The following is an 18,123-nucleotide window of genomic DNA, read 5'->3' as shown; positions in this document are numbered from 1 at the left end:
ATACGGCTGGTGGTTTTCCACATAACGTCTAGTCGGAATCTAGTGTAAACAACCATCATCAGTGAGGCTGCGGTGTCCTAAGATGGCTACGAGAATTACACTCGGACGTCACGATTCCAGCTAGACTGGTGCACAATATAAAGTTATAGTTAGTGCAGCGTGTCGAACTGTCCATCGCGGCGCAGTCTAAGCCGAATCGGCGTTCCTTTGTGTGGAAATTCTCTGGAAAATCCCTCGAAGACAGCCTCGTCGCGCCATCTATGGCACGCCATATGTACGAGAATAAGTTCAGGGCGTAAAATGCAAGAAATTGGAAATCGCTTTTCTAGAGAAAACCTAAAGCGCCGACGCAAAAAACTTGAAATTACGAGCATTTGGATTTATTCTCGCCCTACGTGCAGAGTCGAAAGGCTTCTGCAATCGCCACAACTCCTCAATTGACTGATTATTCGGCTTTATGTACTACCCAGAGGGCCTCGCGTATATAGTTCTACATAGAGGGCAGCGAATTCGATCAAAAGGCGCCGCGAGGCGGCGCTGTTCGCGCTTCGCACGTATATCAGGGCTGCAGATCGTCGAGAGTCATTTTTCATCACAAGCAATTTGCAACAAGTATTTCCTTAAAATTTTAAACGTATAACGTCAACAAACTGTTATGTTGTCTTGGAGATGACGTGCATTAGAAAACAGACATCTATACCGCTATGCATGTAACACTAACAGGGAAGTTTTGTACTATAGACTATAGAAATCCCCTTGTGATAAATTGTAAGGTGTGAAATTTGGATAGATATATTTCATGTCAATCTATCGCTGGTATGTTCTCTCGAAATTAGAAGTTTAATATTAACACATTTATAAATTAATCCACTTATTTGACAAATAATGGCTGGATATTCAGTTGCATCTCTCAGGTAGGCCACATGTCGCCACCTATTAGCTGACTGCTACGCCACCCAGGGCCAGCTATAATTATTAAATAGAGGCATCGGGATTTATTTTTCATGATATGCTACTGTGACGAATATTTCCTCTCATAATTTCAAACAAAATACCATTTTATTCAGCAGATACTGGTATTACTGGGCATGCGCGAACGCACGTTTCTCGCTGAGCTATGCTGCATGGGGATTTGGTACGACTATAGGCATGCAAGACCGTAGCTTCAGAAGAAAAGGGGCAAAAATATAATTTATCATAAATACAATGTAAAGTATAGGCTATTCCTAATACGTGCAAGGCCGTAGATTCTGGAGAAAGGGGACAAAATATAATTTATTATAGATAAATGTAAAATATCCCTAATACATACGCTTCGGGAAGGTTGTTGATTTATGGACTATTGCAAGGTCATGATAGCTTTGGGAGAAAAGAGGCAGAATTTAATTTATTATATATATACATGATCTCAAATATGTCTAATATAAACATAAACGACTCTTGGATAAGTGTAAATTATTATTTAAGTCATCAGTAAAACCTTCGCACCTCCACCCGAATAAAACGTACATAATTTATGCGATGTAGGAACTAGAATTTGTTTGAAGTACCGTCAATGATAAGAAAATTAAAACGGTAAAAAAGACATACCATCTCCCCGACGGGGAATTGAACCCCGGTCTCCCGCGTGACAGGCGGGGATACTGACCACTATACTATCGAGGATTAGCTGGTGGAAAAGCTTCTCGCTGTTGGCTCGTATCTATTTCATTTATGGGTCATCTTTAATTCATTTAACTGTTTTATATGTTTTTCCATTATTTAACGTCTAATAAAAATACAGCACTGCGTGCACCTTTCCGATTATGTGATCTCAATCGGGAATATCACAATCTCGGCTCAAATAATATATTATTACTTGACAAGATGCCACAAAAATGTGAGATGTTATCTGAGAAATAAGTCTCAACTTTGGTACACGGTTTTCGATATTAATAAATCCCCAATTCACGAAAACTCCCTGCTCTACATCGCCTGTAAATTATGCGCACTTACCTTACTATAAACATGATGCCATAAAACACCCACAGTTTATATGAGCGTCATATTTTTTTTATTCTCAGACGAATTCGGCGCTCGTTTCCGATATTGCTATCACGAATCCACTGCTCGTTTCGAATGATCAAATATCCATGGCTTTCTTGTCAATCGTGTGATTGTGGCTTTATAATACTAGTTTAACTATGCCTTACCCCCTTTCCCACGTTGCATTAATCGTAATCATTGTAGTGACTTTAGGAATAGCGGTAGATGGAGATCGAAGCATATCAGAGAGCGGAGTTGCTGATCCAGACACCGTTCCCAAACATGGCCGATGTGAACCGATCACGATACCACTCTGTGATAACTTACCCTACAACGAAACGATCATGCCGAATCTACTCAATCACCAGAAGCAGGAAGAAGCTGGTCTGGAGGTGCGGACGTGGAATTGTTTTTTTTATCTCCCTTTGACTCCGTTTGTGGAGCATTGGGTCTCTGCAACTGTGTTTCCAACGCTAGCACTACAGTAACACTAGCTCCAGTAACACTAACAGATCGAGTAACACTAAACAGTAACACTAACGCTGATAGAGTCTATGTCCCCCAGGGTACTGCCGGAACGTACCCTGGGTACGGTCCGGTATACCGGAACGTACCCTGGTAACTATCTAGCTGATATGGTTAGGGTTAGTGTTAGGGTTAGAGTTAGGAGTAGGCGTAGGCGACTCCCTAGACTCGTTAGTGGAGTAGGCGAGGTACGGTCCGGCATATTAGATAGTAGTATTTAGTACCAGGGTAGCTCTAGTACTATCGCCCGCGTACATTGACTGCCGCAGGGCTATAGCACATTGTCGGCTGGAAATACCAACTGCAACCTGTCACCACCTGTCCCCACGAAAAATGGATCGCAAAACGCAAAATTATCGGGCTTTTTAACACTTATCTATCTACGTGGACATCTCACCTATCTTTTTGAACACTACACAACTTTACACCATGTATTTATCCTTTTATTCCATAAAGTAAGCACTACTAGAAATTCCCGTTTGAAATTCTGGCGTGCGTACGCGTGACGTCACCGGTATTGTATAATATACACGCACCGGATCTGTAGGCAAGACACATGGCATGTATATACAATGCCGGACGTCACGCGTACGCACGCCAGAATTTCAAACGGGAATTTCCAGTAGTGCTTACTTTGTGGAATAAAAGGATAAATACATGGTGTAAAGTTGTGTAAAGTGTTCAAAAAGATAGGTGAGATGTCCACGTAGATAGATAAGTGTTAAAAAGCTCGATAATTTTGCGTTTTGCGATCCATTTTTCGTGGGGACAGGTGGTGACAGGTTGCAGTTGGTATTTCCAGCCAACAATGTGCTATAGCCCTGCGGCAGTCAATGTACGCGGGCTATAGTACTAGAGCTAGTACCAGGGTACGTTCCGGCAGTACCCTGGGGGACATAGACCCTATCAGCAACACTAACAGGCGTCAACCTAGTAGTAGTACTAGTCACAGGCAGTTGGAGCGTTTCAATAAAATATAATGGGATTAATGCTAAATAAATACGAAATCTATTTACTACCAAAGTCTTAATGTTTCTATACTCTCGATTTCACCTATTATTGCCGACAATTTCTTGCAAATGCTCATCTGCAACAAACGCTGGCTGCCGCAGCACACTGACACATAAATATATAGCGGGTATGAAAGCGCTTGACGCTCGCTTGATTTCACACGAATACAACACAAATATTCAACCATTCTACTCCATCTTAGTTTCTATTTGAAGAACAGTGTTCACTTGTTATAAAAACATACTGTCTGTGTTCGTAACCGAGCTGTGTCACGCGAAATCACACAAAGCCTGACGAAATTCTCGCGTTCGCTCCCATTGCGCAGTTTATGTAAATAGCTGTCAGAAACAGAAACACCCACCGGCGCTCTTCGTGACCTCATTTTTGCACTGCAACGTTTTTGCAACGCTCCACTGGCGGCTTTGACGAGGCTCATATGGGAGTTGGAAAGCAGTGCGGTAGTTTCCCAGAATGCAGTGCGCCGCATATAGCCCTGTACTTGCAGCCATTTACATAAACTGTGCAACGGGAGCGAACACGAGAATTTCGTCAGGCTTTGTGTGATTTTGTGTGACACAGCTCGGTTACGAACACAGACAGTATGTTTTTATAACAAGTGAACACTGTTCTTCAAATAGAAACAAAGATGGAGTAGAATGGTTGAATATTTGTGTTGTATTCGTGTGAAATCAAGCGCGCGTCGAGCGAATTTTGGCAGCACACTTGACTTTCCTACCTGCTATATATTTATGTGTCAGTGTGCAGCGGCAGCCAGCTTTTGTTGCAGATAAGCATTTGGATGGCATTTGCAGGAAATTGTCGGCAATAATACTAATAGGTGAAAGATAGTATAGAAACATTAAGACTGGTAGTAAATAGATTTCGTATTTATTTAGCATTATATTTTATTGAAACGCTCCAAGTGCCTGTGGTACTAGTAGTAGTTGTAACTTAAACTTGTACTGTACTGTAATCTGTAGTGCACAATCCAGCCCAATCCTAGTTTATCACCCTGGATTAGTTAATATATATGCGATATATATAATATACAGGGGTACCAAACTAGGACTGAGCACACAACTACAGGCAATGTTAATATCGAGATTGATTTTCTTTCCAACGACGGACCCTAGGTACCTCGTAACCTCGATACGATTACGACTAAGTATACTATCGCACGGTTTCCGTACGATGTTTCAGGTGCACCAGTTCTTTCCTCTCGTCGAAGTCAAGTGCTCTCCGGATCTGAAATTCTTCCTGTGTGCGATGTATGCACCCGTCTGCACTGTCATCCCGGAAGCTCTACCTCCATGCAGGTATGCATTAAAGTGATTACGTCGCCGTAAATAGTAAAATCTAAAATAAATATTTCAACTTTTTCACAAAATATAAGTAATTCTGTTGACTTTTTATGGTTAAATTGCTGCATTATAAATTCCTATTTTACTATGTTGTTTGATGTAAACAAACACTCGTGACTCGTACATAGCCCGTAGCAAGCAATTAATGTCAGGAACATAACATCAAATCGTCTAGGTTTTTTGGATTTTCAACCACAGTACGACCTCCTTTATCCGGCCATACGTTATCCGGAAATCTCTATTAACCGGTCGCGATCTCACAGTGTATGTTCTCTGTTTTTTCATTCATTTCCACCTAAAAATCTTGCTCAAAACGAGTAAGAGCGCACAGCTATCACATGCACAAAACAAACACACTTACCGTAAGAGCAAACGCCTATGTACATATACATGTATAAATATACGGCCATATTAATACGAATATTTCACGAATACATACTCACTTGTTGATGCTGTAAAAACTACCAAGTTTTATGTGAAACTACCATGTATACTATCAAGAGCTAATAATACCTAGAGTGTACAACGGAAAAACGGAAAAATAGTGCTATTTCACGACAACATTATTCTACTTTGCCTGCGAGTCTAGAATAATTTTATGGTATTGCATTAAGCAGAATTCTTTGCTCTCTAAAACAAGACCAACCGCTTGTCAATACGATACTCTTAGGCTGAGATATTGGCTCCTATTCGGTTTTTCTGCGATAACTTTATGAATGAACAGCGTTTCGGTTATCATAGGTGAATTTCGGGGCATCGCCTATGCCCTTATCTCCCATTATCTTTCCTAGCACAGCTAATGCCCGTCATGATGGAGCCGGCAATGTTTTCTAAATTAAGTCTCTACAACGCAGCTCAGTTACTATATATGGTGTATAAGAGTCCCAAATTTGGGCATGTGACATCAATTATCAGCGCTCCAAGCCGTGACGGAAACCGATAGCCAAAATGCTTAGGGGCGTGAGGGTGGCTGAATCAACAGACTCAACACTTGACAAAAATGTAAACAAAAAATTTTCACTAAAAAAAAGTGTGTAATGCTTGAAATTATGTTTAAAAATGAACATTGTAAAAGTTTGAGAGAGTTTTTCGAAAAGTCTAGGTTCTTGGGTGATCCAGATTTCTGGCATCCGGAATTTTGGACCGACTGTAATTACAAAATTCACAAACAAGTTTACTTTGTCGTAAAATAAGTTACTGGGTACTAGAATCAATCGCCAGGACAAAATACGGCCAAACACAGGTTATAATTTATAGTTTAAAGCTAGATTTACCTTATTGACATAATTGGCCCATAATTTTTTTCGAAATGATGACCTTTTTTTTATCAAAACTGTCTTGTTTAGTAATTTTCCCGCAAAGTGACAATGATCCTTCTTAGAAGCAGACCACCCACCACTACATATCATTGTACCAAAAGTTTAAAAACAAGTTTACTTTTCTCCAAAATAAAAGACTAGGCACTAGAAGTAATAACCCGGACAAAACCCTGAGTACACACCATCGTTTGTTTTTTCTGCCTGCAGGGGTCTCTGCGTGTCGGCGCGTCGCGGCTGCGAGGGCCTCATGAACAAGTTCGGCTTCCAGTGGCCGCAGACACTCGACTGCCTCAAATTCCCCGAGTCGGGGTTGTGCGTCGGCCCCAACTCCACCGCCGAGGGGGCGCCACCGCCCGCCGCGCGTCCGCCCGCGCTCGACCCCGGCTTCCCCTCGGGGGCGCCACCTCCCTTCCGCTGCCCGCGCAACCTCAGCGTTCACAACCTCGACTACCGGCTCGCCGTCGGCGGCGGCGCGGCGACGCCCGACTGCGGCGCCCCCTGCGACGACCTGTTCTGGAGCGCGGCGCAGCGACGGTTCGCGCGCGTCTGGGTCGGGGCGTGGAGCGTCGCGTGCTTCGCGCTGACCGTGTTCGCGGTCGCGACCTTTGCGCTCGACCCCGCGCGATTCCGCTACCCCGAGCGGCCGATCGTGTTCCTCTCGGCGTGCTACCTGTTCGTCGCGCTGGCCTACCTCGCCGGCTACGTGCTCAGGGACTCCATCGCTTGCTCGGGGCCGTTCCGCGACACCGGGAGGGTGACGGTGGCGGCTCACGATCTGTACGGGTACGGAGCACGCGCCGAGGCGGAGGCCGTGGTGGAGTCCCTACCAGTTGTCACGCAGGTAAGGGGGAGTGTGGGTTCGTTAGCTAATTAGTATAGTTTGTTAGCTAATTAGTATAGTTTGTTAGCTAATTAGTATAGTTTGTTAGCTAATTAGTATAGTTTGTTGGTTGATTAGTATAGTTCGTTAGTTAATTAGTATAGTTCGTTAGTTAATTAGTATAGTTTGTTAGTTAATTAGTATAGTTCGTTAGTTAATTAAGCTAATTAGGTGGGTTCGTTAGCCCCTGTGTTATTTGTTATATTAACCGTGTGTTTGTTTTGTTGCGTTGCTGGAACTACTACTGGTATTAAACATGAGCATTCAGCTATGCAGTTACATTACAATCTACTGTGCTAAGTACTTACCATCACAATTAGTAACATCACATTTATTACTGTTACTCATAGTACCATGAACGTACAGTTACATTAGTAACGTCACAGTTACTACTTGTAACTATTGCCATGAGTATACAATCGTGTATGACTGATGTTTGCTGGGTGAAGCTTTGTCTTGTTACAGACATTTTCGATTCACAGTGACTTGCAATGTACTGTGTATCTAACTTCGTTCTGTGGTAACAGGGGACAAAGAAGGAGGGCTGCACCATACTGTTCATGCTCCTGTATTTCTTCACAATGGCCAGCGCACTATGGTAAGTTGTACACTGCAATAAGGCCAAAACAAAATATAGGTGTGGTTACCGTTTCCCGACCGACCCTATTTATTCCCAGCGACCCTAAACATTTGATTGTCAATTTTCTTTAAAGTAAAAAAGAAATTTTTTTTTTTAAATATAAAAAATATGAATTGGACAGTTCCTGCTTCAAAAGGCACAACGCACATCCTTCGGACATGGTTCGTAAATAAAATGTTTCAATAAAATCAAATGTTTTCCTTACCTACCTACCCTATTTTTTTGGGGCATGAAACGGTAACCACACCTATATTTTGTTTTGGCCTAAGCATTGGTATTCTGATTTTAAAATCGCGTTTATCATCCATCGCTCGTTTGTGCTCCCAAGTTGATTAAACATGGTGAATATTTTGCGATCGAGTTTGGTTAGTTCGATTTGGTTTTCATGTCCACTAAGGATTTTCGATGGGATTTTAACAAAAATGCTCTTCTTTTGACTTTCAAATCAAATTCTTTTTTTTATTCTATGAAATCCCCTCTCAGTATCGTGTAAATATCCTCGGCTGTCATTGAAATCTGGGTCAATATATGTGGCGCACTTATATTGTCGCCAAAGTTGTTCCTGCTAAACAATCCTGACTGCTGATTGACTGGTACGTGTATTGTTACACCTCTAATATAAATAAATATATATATAAACATGTATATATATTTATATATATACATGTATATATATATATATATGTATATGTGTATATGTATATATATATCCGCACGTGTCTGCGTGTGTTATAGGTGTGTGATGCTCACCATCTCTTGTCTGTGTTGTAGGTGCTGTACATAAGTGTGTGTATATATGTATGTATGCATATTTAGTGCAGGGTGCGAAATTAACAGGAGTTCAGAGTCAATTAATTACTCCCTGATTTACTGTCGGACTCCCTGATTTGACATATATGCAGGAGTCCGTGTGACTCCCTGAAAAATCTGCCATACTATTACTATAGTTTGTTGCGAAGCACAGCCTCGCGGAATTGCTGTATTTTTTCAGCTAATGTACGAAGAAAATTTGGCAGACGTGCAACTGCAACGCATTGTCACATGCGTTATTGTGAATATCTTTAATTTTGAACCTGAGACTGCGGACTCTCTCATTTTGCTGCGGATTCCATATTTTTGAGCGTAGGGAGTCCCCTTGTTCAAAAGTTAATTTCTACCCCTGTTACATGTGTTAGTGTCTGTGTTGTAGGTGGGTGGTGCTTACTATATATATATTTATATATATACAAGAGCTAATAATACATATTATATATTGTATCTGTATTGTATCTTGTATCTTGTATATATGCATATTGTATCTGTGTTATAGGTGGGTGTATGTATGTGTATATATTTAGTGTATGTGTTGTAGGTGGGTGTATGTATGTGTATATATTTAGTATCTGTGTTGTAGGTGGGTGTATGTATGTGTATATATTTAGTGTCTGTGTTGTAGGTGGGTGTATGTATGTGTATATATTTAGTATCTGTGTTGTAGGTGGGTGTATGTATGTGTATATATTTAGTATCTGTGTTGTAAGTGGGTGTATGTATGTGTATATATTTAGTATCTGTGTTATAGGTGGGTGTATGTGTGTGTATATATTTAGTGTTTGTTATAGGTGGCTGGTTCTCACTGTCTTCTGGTTCCTTTCTCTATATATAGTGTATATGTAGTATATATCTCTGTATGTATGTATATATATAACGTGCTCCTGTCTGTGTTGTAGGTGGGTGGTGCTGACCGTTTCCTGGTTCCTCGCCGCTGGACTAAAATGGAGCAGCGAAGCGATCGAACAACGTGCCCACCTCTTCCACCTCGTCGCCTGGGCAACGCCCGCCGCCCTCACCATCCTCGTCCTCGCTCTCGGCAAGGTCGACGGCGACGTTCTCTCGGGAGTCTGCTACGTCGGCGTCGCCGACGCAGCCGCCGCGCGCGTTTTCGTCGTCGCTCCGCTCGCCGCCTCGCTCCTCACCGGCGCCCTCTTTCTCGCGGCGGGCCTCGCGAGCCTGTACCGGATCCGCGGGGTCGTGCGCGGCGGCGGCGGCGGCGGGGAGGCGGCGGCGAAGCTGGAGCGGCTGATGGCGCGGATCGGCGCGTTCGCGGCGATGTACGCGGCGCCCTCTGCCGCCGTCGTCGCCTGCGTCTTCTACGAGCAGCTCCACCTGGAGGCGTGGATGGCGTCGTGGTGGGCGCGCGTCGCGTCGTGTTCGCCGCACGCCTCCCCGCACTACTCCGACATCACCTGCCCCGCCGCCGGAGGAGGAGGTGGAGAGAGGGAGGCGCCGATATTCGCGGTGTTCCTCGTGAAGTACGCGATGTCGCTGTCCGTCGGCATCGCCTCGGGAATATGGATCTGGTCGCCGAAGACGCTCGCCGCCTGGTGGCGCTGCTTCTACCGTGGCGCCATCTGCTGCCGCGGCGGCGGGGGCGGCGGCGGCGGAGGGAGAGAGGCGGAGCTGAAGCAGAGGAGGGCTTGTCGCTACGAGGGCGCTCGGTCGCCGTCGGCTGCTGCCGTGTGAGAGCGCGGGGGAGAGGTAGGCAGTGCGGGGGAGAGGTAGGCGGTGCGGGGAGGGGTAGGCGGTGCGGGGGAGAGGTATGCAGTGCGGGGGAGATGTGTCATCCAGCCTGTCTGCTGCTGAAGAATGGTTGTGGTAGGTGGCCGTGTGTATGTGGGTGTGTGCGTGCGTGCGTGCGTGCATGTGAGTGTGTGTGTATGTGAGTGTGTGTGTGTATGTGAGTGTGTGTGTGTATGTGTGGTGGGGAGGTGTGAGTGTGAGCGTGCGGGTGGCGATGGTAGGCAGTGCGGCGAGAGGCAGTGCAGTAGAGTCGGTAGTGTTGTCTTCTGTAGCTGTGGGGAAGGGTTGTGGAAGGTGGCTGTGTGTGTGTGAGTGTGTGCGTGCGTGCATGTGAGTGTGTGTGTGTGTGTATGTAATTGTACGTGCGTGTGAGTGTGCGTGTGTTTGCCTGCATGTCAGTTCTTCACATGGCCGCTGGGAAATGGTTTTAATCTGTCGCAGTGCATAAAAACTGCACAAATTTAACGTTTGTGCAACTTATATATACGGTCTCACGTACGCATCCTTTCAGTATACATCTATATTGAACTGAGCTGTGTTACGCAAGCATATTTATCACCATGGCATCTACGACTAGTGTTGTTTGAGGTGATATTCACACACTCCCTATCTGTTCACCCGTACGTTTAACGGGGCCAAATTCTTTCGAAATTCTGTCTGGTTGTGTGTCTGGGATCTGTTGTCATAAATACGCATGAAGTCAAAATGTGTAAATTGTTGAGTGAAAGGTTGAACAGTTGTAAACTTCGCGAAATGTCGTTTGAAACGTTGCGACACTTTAGACTCGTGACAGTCAAAACTAGTCGTGACGATTCTGACACTGGACCCTCTGGTGTTCTCGGGATCTAGTTGCAATTGTCAGTATTGTCACAAACCAAACATGCTGGGGGGATCGTGGGGTCAGAGTTCAATGGTTATCTTGGAAACGCAGGTAAATATCAATTCATACCGTCCAACCGAATCTGGAAAAAATCACGCGTTTTGTAAACCGTTTTTGGAGGGGAAGTGGCTCACGAAATGGCGTACAGTCCTTGCGCGTGTGCTAAATTTTTCTTGTCGAAAACAAATCGTCACTAATCGTTGTAAAGCAGAGGTGAAAACTTTATAACCACTAGACACCTAGTGGTTCTAAGGTGCAAGTACTGTTTAAGCTCAGGTAATATATAAGTCATTGTGTAGATAGAGTAAGTACTCACGAATCTATCAACAACGACAAGCGATTGCTAGAAATTAGAATCTATGAAAAAGGTACGGGTTCCGAGTTCCGTGTATTAACGAGGTGTCGTTTAGCATTGGCACTGTTAGAGATGTAACTTAAAACTACTAATCACGACATCAAAGCATGAAACCTCTCTTGAAACCTTGCAAAGTTTTTTTTCGATGGAGTGATTTGCACAAAAAATCTATAGTAGTACTTTAATATTTAGTATATCAGATTTTTTGTGCAATCACTCCATAAAAAAAAACTATAGGTTAACTATGGTTATTTTTTTATTTTATTTTTAGTCGTGTATTTTGAGATGTTTTGTGTTTTTTTTTACACATGTAGAAAGCAGCTGGGGAAAGTGTGCTCTGACGAACTAAAGGAGATCGTGGTCGAAAAAATTGTTTTACATAATTATTATTAATATTTATATCGTTTGTGTGTTCTGTGCGTTGTTTGTTCCACGAAGTATTTTTTTATACTCGTTCGTTTGCATGATGTTGAATAACATCTCTTGTTTTTGTCACAAAATTCGTCTCCTTTTTTGTAGTAACGTGCGTAGTAACGTGCGTTGTAACGGAAAACATTCTGCGCGCAGGAAGTGCGTGTGAAGAGTTCAGTGCAATATTGTTATTATTATTTATTGGTAGTTAGAAAAGTACAAGCAGTGTGTACATTACAGTTTTTTTAGTTGCATCATATCATCATGGTCTTCATCGTGGAGTTAAGAATTGAAACAGTATTGTACAGTTTTTTTATCATGATAAAAACTATTAGTATTATATATATATATATATATATATATATATATATATACATGGTTTTTAATTATCTAGGCAGTGTACGTCCGTTTATTTGTGTTCCACGTACAAAGAGGTTAATAATTTTCTTGTTTGTTTCTGTAAAAGAATCGGTCTACGTGTAGTATTTAGTCGTTCTTTTTATTTGTTGCAATTGTTTCTTTCGTATTAGTTTGTTCTGCTGTTATATTGTATTGTCCTTGTTCATTTCACGGTTTTTATTGGATTATACATAGTATAGTTTTAATTGCACAACTTGTAGTTTGTCGTAGTTCGTAATAGTGTAAATAGTGTAATTTTTTCAAATAAACGATTTAAAAACTTATATGTGTTGGTGTATCTAGTTAGCATATTTGTGTAGTGATGTCCCAATAATCGAATATAATCGATATAATTCGATCTACCGGAATTTCATTTCTATATATATTCATGCGTCCGCGTATTTTAGGTGAAATCCAGTATGGTCATGGTCCCGCCAATAGATGGCAGTCGTTGACAACATGCATCAGAGCAGTGCCTTAAGATAGAAATTATATGATTAGCATCATACTTATATCGTTAGATCAAGTAAAAAATTTCTTTTACATGGCTCTATCACCAAAATTATGTGTAAATGCTTGAGAATTGTGCATACGCAACATATGCGTTTCATTCATGACCATGACCATGCACCGCTTCAACGTATAGACTTAACACAGCGACTAACTTTTAACTTGCTAGCGACACGATACGAATTTGTACAAAATCCGGATCTCATTTTACATACTGCATACTACTTCAAGTGCTTTTCATTGTTCATAATGGCGCAAGTCCATCTAATTCAATCTAGGTATCTATGCATATGCCAGGGCGGCTATATGCGGTCTCTATCATATGGCTGCGTAACGCGGAATAGTGCCTTCATGTAAGGTGTACAAAAATTGACAAAACTTCCTTATCGCGAAGTGAAGTTGTGAACTGAGCTACTGTAAAGTAAAAAAAATTCTAAAGTGGTTGGCTAGATAGGAAAACATATAGTCGGGTCCGTCTATAACACGAAAGGCGCCGAACGGTTACCCGAAATCTACAAAAAGACCGGCGGCATCAAAAAATTTCGCTGAAGGACACTGATAATCCACGACAAGAATATCAACGAAAATCACTCAAAGATGCATGTGCCTGTGTGTGCGCGTACACGCGTGCGTGCACAGTAGTCTGTGGGTGCGTCTGTGCGTGTGCGTGTGCGTGCGTGTGCATGCGTGTATATGTAAATAAATATGATTCCGCTAAACAACGTTTACGTTTATATTATATATCAAGTTTACATCGTTGAATATTTTAGTTTTGTCCGCTCGTATGAGACGTACTTAATTTAGTTTACGGCGAATATGGTGACATGACATCCGACCTTTGCTTGTTGATTGCAAAGAATTGTTCTTTGAAAGTGAAGTTCTGTTGAAATTGTGTGAATTTCCTTTTTTGTTATACGTATTCCTACGAGCAAAACGTGATCGTCTCGTTAGAAAAACTTCCTACTTCATTTCCTGCGTTGTGTATTTTTTTATTTGAATCAGTCATTTGTAGCACTAGCAGCACACTAGCACTGTTAGAATTGTTTAGCGGGATTAGCTCATCTGGTCTATAAATATTATCAAAATTCAAAATCGATTACTCTACACATTCTTGCTGCACGCGTTTCCTGTAAGCTTCTCTTAATCTCAATCTTGCTTCTTGAAATAAGATTATCTGATTCCGCCATATTCTTTCTCTTCGATAATATCACTCTTATATTTCTTTTTAATTATGATCTCACTCTTACATCTTAATATCTATACTACCATATCTTAATGTGATGGGTATCAATATTATAGCTCCAAATTACCACGAGGGGGCGCCGTGATCTTACACGCTACACATCATGATATTCAACGCTACAAATTACCCCCATCACTAATATATATCAGGGGCGTAGCCAGCCTTTCCAAGAGGGGGGGATTCCTATTTCCTTCCAATAGGGGGGGATTCCAAATCTACTATATACTAATAAAACGTCGTTAAAATTTTCGTTTCATGCTTTTATATACATACTACTGTATCAGATATGTGCTATTTTGATACAAACCAGGGGGATTCCGGAATGCCTGGAATCACCCCTGGCTACGCCCCTGTATATATACATATATATATATATATATATCATACGAAATGCACTACGTCTCTCACTAATATATATCATACGGATTATATTCACTTTCGCCCTGCGGGTATATCTTACACAATCTTACACAATACTTAGGGATTGGCGCTTCCCGTTGGGTTTCCTAGCCACGGGTAAACATCCGGGCACTGGTCGGCGCACGTGTGTAGGAACCGGTCACCGGGGTGATCCTCACTGTTTGGCATGTGCGTCACGTTCATATACTCGCACAGTAGACTACCGAGGCAGGCTGGCAACCTGTTGGTGATACGGAACGGAAAAGATTTTTCATTGGCTACTGGTACGAAGCTTAACATAGGATTCGCGCAAATCGCAGGAGTTATTTTGAAAAATTATTATCATAATTCCAAGCACGACGCTCGCCATTCGCCATCTATGAAGCCATTCGTGACGTCACGAACCCGTTGCCGACGATCTGCTACGATGCTATCTCCCCCTATACGTAATTTTTTTTCAAAATGTTGCCCTTTTTTGCTTGGTAATGAGGAAAAGGGGGATTGACGATGCACCTACTGAAGTGTAACAGGCCTACCACAGTAAAAACATGCCTGTTCGTGAAGTTACAATCACAGACCTCCTCGACCCTATATGGAAACTGCTCTAAACTCCTCGTTTATTTTGCTTAACATCGAACTAAGAGAAAGTCGATACACCTACTAAGGCTCATAGGGTCTATGTCCCCCAGGGTACGTTCCGGCAGTACCCTAGAGGACATAGACCCTCTCAGCCCTACTAAGTAGAACCTTACCACTAAGTGTAAAAAAAACACAACAGTGCAAGAAAAAAACGTGTACCTGTTCGTGAAATCGCAATCGAAGAATTCCTCTGCGCGAGAGTTCGGCACGGGGTTACGCATCCAGCGTATGACGTCACTGATCGTGACGAGCCATACGTCATTGAGTTGTTCTAGTTCTGCGAGGAATTCTTGCAGGGCTTCCAGATTGTAGTGAGCGGAATAGAACCAGCGCGCACGCAGGTGGATGCTGGAGAAATCACACATATAAATAATAATTATAATTTGTAATTTTATTAATTATAATATATACATATATTAGTATACATATATCAGTACGCCTATTACCATCAACACACCTATTACCATCAGTACACCTATACCTATCAATACACCTATACCTATCAATACACCTATACCTATCAATACACATATACTTATCAATACACCTATACCTATACTTATCAATACACATATACCTATCAATACACCTATACCAATCAATACACCTATACCTATCAATACACATATACCTATTAATACACCTATACCTATACTTATCAATACACATATACCTATCAATACACATATACCTATCAATACACCTATACCTATAAATACACCTATACCTATCAATACACATATACTTATCAATACACCTATACCTATCAATACACCTATACCTATCAATACACCTATACCTATCAATACACATATACTTATCAATACACCTATACCTATACTTATCAATACACATATACCTATCAATACACCTATACCAATCAATACACCTAAACCTATCAACACACCTACACCTATCAATACACATATACCTATACCTATCAATACACATATACCTATACCTATCAATACACATATACCTATACCTATCAATAACACATATACCTATACCTATCAATAACACATATACCGATCAATACACCTATACCTATCAATACACATATACCTATCAATACACATATACATATCACTACACCTACACCTATCAATACACCTATACCTATCAATACACTTATACCTACACCTATCAATACACCTACACCTATCAATACACCTATACCTATCAATACACTTATACCTACACCTATCAATACACCTACACCTATCAATACACCTACACCTATCAATACACCTACACCTATCAATACACCTACACCTATCAATACACATATACCTATACCTATCAATACACATATACCTATACCTATCAATACACATATACCTATACCTATCAATAACACATATACCGATCAATACACCTATACCTATCAATACACATATACCTATCAATACACCTATACCTATCAATACACTTATACCTATACCTATCAATACACATATACCGATCAATACACCTATACCTATCAATACACATATACCTATCAATACACATATACCTATCAATACACCTATGCCTATCAGTACACCTATACCTATCAATACACATATACCTATCAATATACCTATACCTATCAATGCACCTATACCTATCAATACACCTATACCTATCAATACAACTATGCCTATCAATACACATATACCTATCAATACACCTATACCTATCAATACACATATACCTATCAATACACCTATACCTATCAATACACATATACCTATCAATACACCTATACCTATCAATACACATATACCTATCAAAACACCTATACCTATCAATATACATATACCTATCAATACACATATACCTATCACTACACCTACACCTATCAATACACCTATACCTATCAATACACATACACCTATACCTATCAATACACATACACCTATACCTATCAATACACATACACCTATACCTATCAATACACATATACTTATCAATACACCTACATCTATCAATACACATATACCTATCAGTACACATATGCCTATCAATATACATATACCTATCAATACACATATACTTATCAATACACCTATACCTATCAATACACCTATACCTATCAATACACCTATACCTATCAATATACCTATACCTATCAATACACATATACCGATCAATACATCTACACCTATCAATAAACCTATAGTGTGGCTGTTAAGTTTTGTGAGTATATATTATACTCGACTCACCCAAATGGCGCTCGGTTCTGTTCGTAGTGCCGGCGGAAGTTCTGGCGGAAGAGTTGAAGAGCTTCTTCCTTGTCGTTGGGCAGGTAACAGTTGTCGACCTCGGCACACAGCGTATCGTTGGTGTCCAGCCAATTCACTAGTGGTACCTCCCAGATGCCTGTGTATTGACGATGGCTATATTCACACAAGTGACGTCGCGAGATAGCAGTGACCACGGGCCCGTTGCCAGAAACAAAGTGGAACAAAATTTGCCAGAAACGATTTCTTATATACCGTTGCCAGAAATGTGGTAAAGTTACGAGTCTCTCATACGCAGTGTATAGAGGTCCGATCTACGAGAAAATGTTAATGTTGAGACTAATTTAAAGACCGATTTTGTTTTTGACAACGGGATCTAGGGCCATATAACTAATTCGTGTTGCCTCGCGAGCAGGGCACATGCTGTTCGAAGTCTGGGCAGTGGACAGTGGGCAGTTGGTTCAAGGTCTTGGGTGGCAACTGCCCCCCTCCCCACTGACCACCACCGCTAGGCACCACCCTGATGACACAATTGTCGAATTCACTTGTCCGTCTGGAGTGATTGATACGTGTTTCTAACCAATTAACCTTTAGGCGACAAGACCGTTCGTTGTCTAGCTTGGCCTCTCTACTTCCCTTTCTCTCTTTCTCTCTCTCTCTCTCTCTCTCTCTCTCTCTTTCTCTCTCTCTCACTCTTCCACACACACACACACACACACACACACACACACACACACACACA

At 41.6% G+C, this 18,123-nt stretch overlaps 2 protein-coding genes and 1 non-coding gene across 3 annotated transcripts in view; 1 reads left to right on the top strand and 2 right to left on the bottom strand.

The window, feature by feature from the left end:
* Positions 1-1,593: 1,593 nt before the first annotated feature.
* On the bottom strand, positions 1,594-1,665 carry Trnad-guc. The gene has a single exon. It is a non-coding gene; the product is annotated as a tRNA-Asp (tRNA).
* A 464-nt stretch (positions 1,666-2,129) lies between these two features.
* On the top strand, positions 2,130-10,263 carry LOC106815127 (frizzled-2-like). Its single transcript, XM_014819556.1, has 5 exons — positions 2,130-2,417; positions 4,762-4,877; positions 6,449-7,082; positions 7,649-7,719; positions 9,471-10,263. The coding sequence occupies exons 1-5, from the start codon at positions 2,184-2,186 to the stop codon at positions 10,261-10,263; spliced, it is 1,848 nt and encodes a 615-aa protein (XP_014675042.1). The 5' UTR covers positions 2,130-2,183.
* A 4,200-nt stretch (positions 10,264-14,463) lies between these two features.
* LOC106815128 overlaps positions 14,464-18,123 on the bottom strand; it is a 7,177-nt gene continuing 3,517 nt past the window's right edge. The window contains exons 3-5 of the mRNA XM_014819557.1: positions 17,364-17,520; positions 15,316-15,504; positions 14,464-14,758 (exon numbers count right to left, since the gene is read on the bottom strand). Of these exons, the coding sequence (XP_014675043.1) occupies positions 14,596-14,758; positions 15,316-15,504; positions 17,364-17,520 (509 nt within the window). The 3' untranslated portion in view covers positions 14,464-14,595. The remainder of the gene's footprint in view (positions 14,759-15,315; positions 15,505-17,363; positions 17,521-18,123) is intronic.

This window comes from Priapulus caudatus, unplaced genomic scaffold (genome assembly GCF_000485595.1).
Source record: "Priapulus caudatus unplaced genomic scaffold, Priapulus_caudatus-5.0.1 Scaffold1047, whole genome shotgun sequence".
Taxonomy (NCBI): Eukaryota; Metazoa; Priapulida; class Priapulimorpha; order Priapulimorphida; family Priapulidae; genus Priapulus; species Priapulus caudatus.
This window is presented reverse-complemented; position numbering and strand designations above follow the sequence as displayed.

What these genes read in the sequence shown, in the direction of transcription:
- LOC106815127 (XM_014819556.1), top strand. Translation starts at nt 2,184, where the DNA reads ATGCCTTACCCCCTTTCCCACGTTGCATTAATCGTAATCATTGTAGTG. An exon ending in CCCTACCAGTTGTCACGCAG is followed by an intron (nt 7,083 to 7,648) that starts GTAAGGGGGAGT and finishes CTGTGGTAACAG; the next exon opens with GGGACAAAGAAGGAGGGCTG. An exon ending in ACAATGGCCAGCGCACTATG is followed by an intron (nt 7,720 to 9,470) that starts GTAAGTTGTACA and finishes TCTGTGTTGTAG; the next exon opens with GTGGGTGGTGCTGACCGTTT.